The sequence below is a fragment of the Rhagoletis zephyria genome, unplaced genomic scaffold (assembly GCF_001687245.7).
Source record: "Rhagoletis zephyria isolate East Lansing unplaced genomic scaffold, Rhagoletis_zephyria_1.1 Rzeph_scaffold_00267, whole genome shotgun sequence".
Taxonomy (NCBI): Eukaryota; Metazoa; Arthropoda; class Insecta; order Diptera; family Tephritidae; genus Rhagoletis; species Rhagoletis zephyria.
This window is the reverse complement of record NW_016157351.1, coordinates 321,010-328,676: the sequence shown is the minus strand read 5'-3', so window position 1 is coordinate 328,676 and position 7,667 is coordinate 321,010. Positions and strand designations below refer to the sequence as shown.

Here is a 7,667-nt window from a genome sequence, read left to right as displayed (position 1 = left end):
TAGTTTCCGACATATTCAGCTTTATCATGAGTTTCATTTTCTAGAACCGGGTCACTTTTTACTTTTCGTTTGCGTGTATTCACTACAGGTGGATGAAAAAACTGTTGGCGAAATTTGGTTCGGGCGAAACTCACGATTAGGCTGATTAGTAAAAAGTATCGTTAATTTATAAAAATTGTTATCACATTTTGGCGTATATTATTGAAACTGACTGCAAATTTTTTGACAAATATCGTATCCGACAAAATTTTATTAAACTCATAAATGGTTGACACTAAACTAAAAAAATAAAACAATTTAAGAATTTCATGAACTAGTACATGGCATTCTCCGACACTTTGGAGAAAATCTGTAGTCTAGTTCCTGAGAAATTGCATTCCAAACTTCAATTGTGAGCTACCGAAAGTAACTTGTGACAATCTTTTATCCAGGCGACGCTTTTCAAGATGTGCAAAATTATATTGTCGCCTTAAATACAAAACAACAATTTCTTTAAGCCATCTTGTGCAGCAATTTGTTGATCTTATCCTCCCGGCTACCGAAATCACCAACCTCAACGTAGTGATTAGCCTTCTTGCGCCAGCCTCGGGTTGATGTGTTGAACTTGAATAGCAACAGGAAGTTGGGGGCTTTCTTGAAGTGAAGTGAATCAACGCACTGAATTTCGTGCGCTTCGCGAAATTTCCGTTCGATCACAAAGCAGAGATTGGGACATGCCATTCCACGTTTGTACATCAATTCGCGAACTGATTTAAGATTTCGATAACCCCATATAGGGTTCGGCATACGTAGCATATTAATGGTTGCCTTGCTCAATTTGTTGAACACACCGTTTTAATGTGGCGAAGACACATGATTCAATAATACAAGGTTAGATTATTATTGACAGCTGCGGTTTGACACTCCCTTACAAAAGGTTACATTTACGAAGGACAGAGAAAGGGCAAGAATGCAATCCCTTGTTTCGAAAATGGTAGTAGAAAAGTACGCAATGTAGGCAATTAGTAGTGAAGTTCCTTTCGTAAACTCTAATGTATTTGCAGGAAATCTGGCATTTTAAACCAAATGTTGAACGTAATATTGATATATCTACGTGAATTACGTAATTTATATGCTATTTAGCCGTATAAAAACTGCAAAATGACTCAAAATTAAAATAAGACTACTATGAGATTGATGCAAACATCCAATGCTTATGTTTTCATCAGTTAAATATGCTTCATATGCATATACAAATAAACATATTGCACAAAAGCTTATACTTTTATTTCACACCAAAGCTACACTGTTTCCATGTAAATTTGCAAAGAAGCAACACGGTGCCACTGCTAAGGGAGCGGTGCGAGAGAGACAACTGTCAGTTTATCGAACCTTGTATTATTGAATCATGNAAGTAAACCTATTATTCAGTGGCAAGGCGCAGAGCGTTCGGGGCAGCAATATTAATTTGTATCAAATATAACATTAAACGGTGGTTCTAATACATTTTTTGATATTACTAACCAGAGTACATACATAATATGGTATTTCTTTCAAAAATTAATGTACTATATGAACTTTTTTTTCAAATATTTCTTAAGTTTCTTTCATGAGTGCTGAAAAGCAACCATGCGTGTAAGAAATTGTGTGCTACCTAAAATTTCACCTCTGGAAACTTTATCCCCATAAAGGACATCACCACAGTTTTTTTACTGGATATTCTGAGATATGAGCCACACAATGTTATTTGCTATAGACATCTCACATGTGCTTGTCATCGCAAATCTCCAGAGGTATTGGCTAAGTACTCCTTTTGGGGCTATATGGAGACATTGGCACCAGTAGTGCGATTCGGTAACTTTTTTAACGACATTCGCAGTGGCTAATTTAGCTAAAAGATAATTATAAAGATTTTTCTATTCAATAAGTACTTTCTTATCGATATTCGCTAAGTCAAAATCAGCTGTTTCGTTAACGATTCGTTTATGGTTAAGTTATCGACATCTCATTTGGTGTTGTTAAGTTTGCGTTAACCAAACGAATTTGCGCGCAAGTAAATCCAAAGTGAATTTATATAAAAGAAATGGCGTTTGAATATGTGGCGTTTAGTTTACACCGAAACTATGGAGTCAGAAATACCCCCACAGTGGATCGGCGTTTGCTCCGGGCCAATCACGATCCATTTGAGCTGGCGCCTTCCGAGTTCCGGAAGCTATATCGTGTGGGCCCAGAGACTGCAATGGAGCTCATCCAGCGGCTGGAAATCCAATTGAAAGGAAAAAGTATTACCTCAATATCGGCGGACAAACAGGTAAATCTTTAAATAATTAGAGCATGCAATTTTGTATACAATAATTTCTCGGGTACGGTTTAGTTATTTGTACAATGATGCTCAAACGCGTGACTCGAATCTAAAAAGTTTAACATCCGCGTGTATTCCAAGGATTAAACTTTAATTTAAAACAAAGATTTCAAATTTCCACGCACAAGTTTATTAATTATGGACTTTTTTGTAAGTTTCGATGTGGCATGTTGAAATGCTAATGGGGTGAACCCATTTTAAAATGGGCCCCCGGTAGTCTGTAGACGGGTCAGAGAGGGGAGGGATGACATTCCTTAAAGTTTTGACTGTACTCTTTCTAACGGGTGTGGTCTTAGATGTCACACCCTCTCCCCCTCCGCTCCGCACAAATAACTAAACATTTCCCAAATAATCGTTTATCTTTGAAGGTTTTGTGTACACTACGCTTCTACGCCACAGGATGCTACCAACGGCCTGTAGGGGCACAGTGGGGCATATCAATGAGCCAATCATCTATAAGCCGTCGTATACATCGCGTAACTGATGGCATAAACAGTGGACTATTTTTTGAGAGGTTAAGTTCCCTATGACGCAGGTGGACCGTCAAGCTGCCAAGGAAGTGTTTGCTTCAGCGCCTGCGCCTTTTGTTGGAGGAACTATTGGAGCGGTAGACTGCACGCATGTTTCTATTTTGGGTCCTAAAACTCATGAGGAAGCATACGTGAACCATCATGGCTATCACTCGATAAATGTTCAAATGGTGAGCTAAGTATTTTAAATAAAAGTCGAGCGATAAATATTTGTTATGCTTTTATAGATATGTGACCCNTTTGGGTCCTAAAACTCATGAGGAAGCATACGTGAACCATCATGGCTATCACTCTATAAATGTTCAAATGCTGAGCTAAGTATTTTAAATAAAAGTCGAGCGATAAATATTTGTTATACTTTTATAGATATGTGACCAAATTTAAAAATACTGAACGTCAATGCTAGGTTTCCGGGAGCACGACATGACTCTTACATTTGGAGTCCTGTCCAGTTCGGCGAGTCATGCAGAGAGCTTTTGACAATGGAAACCGCAGCATGCTTTTGATTGGTATTCTTTTTAATTTACTTTAAAATGTACATAATTAAAAAAATTCCTTTCAGGCGATTCAGGACACCCCTTAGAGCCATGGCTCATGACGCCTTTACCGAACCAACCTGAGGATACTCCTAAGTTTCGGTACAACGAGGCGCTATGCAAAGCTCGAAATTCAGTAGATAGACTATTTGGAGTGCCTAAATGAACTTGGCGATGTTTATCACAACAACGAGTGTTACTATACGACCCTGGTTTTGCTGGTAAGGTTGTAAATGCGTGCTCAACCTTGCATAATATCCGTTTGCGCGAGCAAATAAATGAACTCGATAATAATATAATATTAGAAGCAGAAACACATGCACATGCAGACGGTACCGACTATACTTCAAATTCGGTATCTTCCATGGGAAAACGTGTCCAAGACCGATTAATTACTAATTTTTTCTCCTAAATACTTTTGTTTTTTTTTTAGCATTTCATCTAAAATTATAAATGCCTCGTAACCACGTAAACTTAATTAATTTTGTATCGTAAACCAGTTTATTTACAAGTTACGAGGCATTTATGCTTTTAGATGAATACCCATTTTATTTTAAATTTACATTTTTATCTTCGGACTAGTTTTGTCTTCTAAATACTTAAAGTTTTTTCTTTTAATTTTACATACAATCACTCACAGAAGTTTTCGTAATATCGTTTTTCATAATATTCTAAATATTTTCAATATTGAACTATTTTCGCAAATTTGTATTCAAAATATACCTCATTCTATAACAAAAACCTCACAAAACTTTATTAAACTTAAAAAAACGTTCACTAAAATTTCAAACACTTTATTCAGAATCTTTAGAAAATTTCCAAGTATGCAGTTTTGTAGCCCATTCAATGTCAGTAGGGTAAAATCCAAGTTTGATGTCCCTATAAAATACCGTTAATATTTGATATTTTTTTTTGTCGAGGGCATGGGCGTAGCCAGGTAGGGGCAGGCGAATGTGTAATTAAGGTAAATAAATTTAATTTTCATAACAGCTATGTCATATTCATAACAAAAACATTTCCAATTTATTTCATAAAATATATATTTTTTAAACTAAAGGTACATATTCCAGTCAGGTACAAAACAAGGTACAAAATAATTAATTTAAAACATAAAAGAAAAAAATAAGTAATTTATTTTGAAAATTAAAAGAAAAACCATAAAATTAACTCTTGTATGATATGTACACTTAACAGCAAAAGTCTGTATACACCATTGATTTTTTAAATGTTCGCAATATTTTGGAAGCTAAAATTCGTTTGTTATTTTTTTTATAAAAATATGGATCATCCTTAAAACAAAATCATACAAAGCAAGGTTTCAAGTTTTATACAAAATTAAGGAAAATTCAACGATTTCTAATCAACAGTTAAATTTTAGTATAACAATGTGTAAAAATGAGGTTGCTAGGAAATCGCGTTGATTTTTAATTTAATGCGCTATAAAACTGCGTACTTGAAGTTATTTTATAAAATCTGATTAAAAATTAATTAAAATTAAAATTAATTAACAAAATTAAGGAAAATTCTACGATTTTTAATAGACACTTTCAACTTCGTGACCCTCGATGTAGTTGATCCCAATCAGATCAATTACCCGCCTCTCCATCTCCGTTAAAGGTTGCTGCTCGATGGGCCTGTTGCCTGTTAGAGCCTGCTTCCTCTTCCGGTCACGTACACGTACGCTTGTACGGCTTTTTAAGTCGCGCCAGACCTGTTTGCAAAGTAATGATATACATAGTTAACAAATATGTAGTATATAAAGCCTTACAGCATATTTATGAATGGCCAAGAAAATAAAAGTATAAATAAATGTGCACAGGAAGCTCAAACAAAATTAAACAAAAGTCCCGGGGGAAATGTTAAGTTATTTGTACAACGATTTTGGGGTAGAGAGCGGAGGGGGAGTTGGCGTGGCCCCCCAAACCTCCCTTAAAAGAAAGACGATGGACCGCACTTTATTGCTTGGGAGCTGATTGCAAAAATACCATATTTCAAACCTAAATTATAAATAAATTAATGCACAGCTATGGTAAACCTTTTGCTTAAAAAAAGTGTATACTCTTGTCTATAAGTGTGTGTAAAGGTTGTTTGATTCGGGTCACACGTTTGGGCACAGCAACCCAAAGTCGTTGCACAAATAACTAAACTGTACCCAATATGTTAAAAATGAATTTGAACACTAAAAATTACTTTTCCGAATTAACCAACAACCTGATCCTTCATTTGCACATATTAATTAAAAAATTGTACTTCACGTATGTACATATATATATACTAATTGTTTTTTTATCGCACTCTCGAAAACTGCTTCCTATATACACACACTTAAAACACAAGATAAGTACTTACCGAATGCCATTGTTCCACAGACTTTACAGCTCCTCCTATTGCGTTGAGCTTTTGTGCCATTTCCGCCCACTTCTTTTGGTACTCCAGCTTTCCGTGGAGACGCTGGAACTTTCCAGACGTAAGCCTTTCGTTCTCCGTGAGAAGGTCGATCATCACGTTGAGCTGCTCCGCTGATGCCCGACTCCTTTTAGCTCCTGCTCCACTGGTAGACGCCATTCTGAAATTATAACAGCGGTGATGCCACTTTTTATCAATTTGAATTAATGGAAAAAGTCAGCTTGTCACTGTCGTTAGGAATGAGTTAGTGACGCGTTATTGACAACGACAAAAATCTTTAATTAACAACTCGACAAATGCATCGTTAAGAGTTACTGAATCGCACTACAGAGATTCTCTACCACCTTTTCGTGTTTATTGTCTACACTTTTTTATACCTTTGGATAATACAATTCATTGAAATACAGATATGTATATTGTTGATAAAAATGTCTTGTAGATAGTTATTTTTTAATAAAAAAGGTACTTGGTTTTTAGCATATTTCTTCAAGGCTAGCTAAACCTTACAATCTAAAAAATAGTATTTGTAGTTTTTATATATTAAGTCTCATCAATTTCTTCAATAAATTCGATTTCCTCGTATATCTCAGTCTCATTTTCTTCATCATTTCGGTTCTCCTTATTTTTTTTTTGGTTTTAATGCGGGTTGTTTGCTTGGAGATTTTTTTCTTTTGGCGTTGGAAAGCTGCTCTCAAAGTTGTGTCTGATGATTTGCTGAAGGTCGATATGACATCTGGTTATAAGAAGAAAATACGTTGTTATTAAAAACCAATACGATTTAAAAATTAACCGTAGTAAAAAAAATGTTGTGCCTATAATTACGGAAAATACATTGCATAAATCCCGTAGTCGTTTCTTTCCGCTGATTCCGTCAACATTATAGTTCATTATTACATTTTGGCCAAATATTTGATGTAAGTTTCGCTCTGCATTGCCAGCAATAAGAAGTTGCATTTGTCGCTTACAAAAAATGTTTAAATTTAACAACTTGGGCTAATTCTATTTTCCAGCTACAGTATACATTTACATAAGGATCCGCATTAGTAGCTAAAATATTGTCAAATTCCTTAAATTTTTCATCTGAGTTTATAGGAAAAATGCTCATAATGTTTTCCACTGCAACATTTTGGGAAAGAAGACGGTCCAACAACACTTTGTGCTCCGCCAATATCTCGATGATAGTGTTCTGTTGCTTTTCAACGGTATCTGAAATAATAAATAATAGTATTGTGCAGTAAACACTAATCAAAACAAAGTGTATTTTGACTATATATGTGATTTTAAAAGTCTTTAAAGCAACATACCTTTCTATTCTTCAAGCTTTTTTGAAATTTCATGACAGCCAGGACAATTCGTAGTAGCAAAATATTTTAGTTTTCCTTTTGAACATTGAGCCCGCTCATTCGACATTTTTCTGGAAGGCAGCTGTGTAAAATTGGCATAATTATGAAATCAGACTCAAAAGGTAAGCACACAAACTTGTATTCAATTTAATTGCAAATTTTGTAAAAAATTTGTTCGCCCGCACGTGCACGCTCAAATAAATATCTGATGGAATAGAAAATGCAAGACGAAGCACAGCTGTTGTGCTTGTTGACAAAGTGTAGACAATATACACACAAAAAAAGGGTGAGTACCAGGTACTCATGAAATTTGATGTGTAAACATATGCGAACGGCAAAGCATAAAAGTACGTTGACATATAAATATAATCTCAATCAAAGCTCGTTAGCTGTCAAATTGGTTGTGCTTGTTATTCACACTACTCGAGGAAAAGTTAATCTTCTTCTCTGTGCCACCGTGGTCACTTTTTTCTGCAACACATATTATGCCATTTCAATATATTTTAACTGA

The 7,667-nt window shown here is 35.2% G+C and overlaps 3 protein-coding genes and 1 long non-coding RNA gene across 4 annotated transcripts; 2 read left to right on the top strand and 2 right to left on the bottom strand.

Moving 5' to 3' along the window:
- Positions 1-492: 492 nt before the first annotated feature.
- Positions 493-795, bottom strand: LOC108358522 (60S ribosomal protein L7-like). Its single transcript, XM_017609925.1, has one exon. It carries the CDS (start codon positions 793-795, stop codon positions 493-495), a length of 303 nt encoding a protein of 100 aa, XP_017465414.1.
- Positions 796-1,754: 959 nt separating this feature from the next.
- Positions 1,755-2,871, top strand: LOC108358521 (uncharacterized). Its single transcript, XM_017609923.1, has 2 exons — positions 1,755-2,290; positions 2,710-2,871. The coding sequence occupies exons 1-2, from the start codon at positions 2,063-2,065 to the stop codon at positions 2,869-2,871; spliced, it is 390 nt and encodes a 129-aa protein (XP_017465412.1). The 5' UTR covers positions 1,755-2,062.
- A 270-nt stretch (positions 2,872-3,141) lies between these two features.
- On the top strand, positions 3,142-5,863 carry LOC108358528 (uncharacterized). The gene is made up of 3 exons (XR_001846790.1): positions 3,142-3,380; positions 3,434-3,628; positions 5,777-5,863. It is a non-coding gene; the product is annotated as an uncharacterized LOC108358528 (long non-coding RNA).
- LOC108358527 (uncharacterized) lies at positions 4,910-5,980 on the bottom strand. The gene is made up of 2 exons (XM_017609930.1): positions 5,757-5,980; positions 4,910-5,118 (listed from the first exon to the last, which is right to left on the bottom strand). Exons 1-2 carry the CDS (start codon positions 5,970-5,972, stop codon positions 4,942-4,944), a joined length of 393 nt encoding a protein of 130 aa, XP_017465419.1. The 5' UTR covers positions 5,973-5,980; the 3' UTR covers positions 4,910-4,941.
- Positions 5,981-7,667: the final 1,687 nt, after the last annotated feature.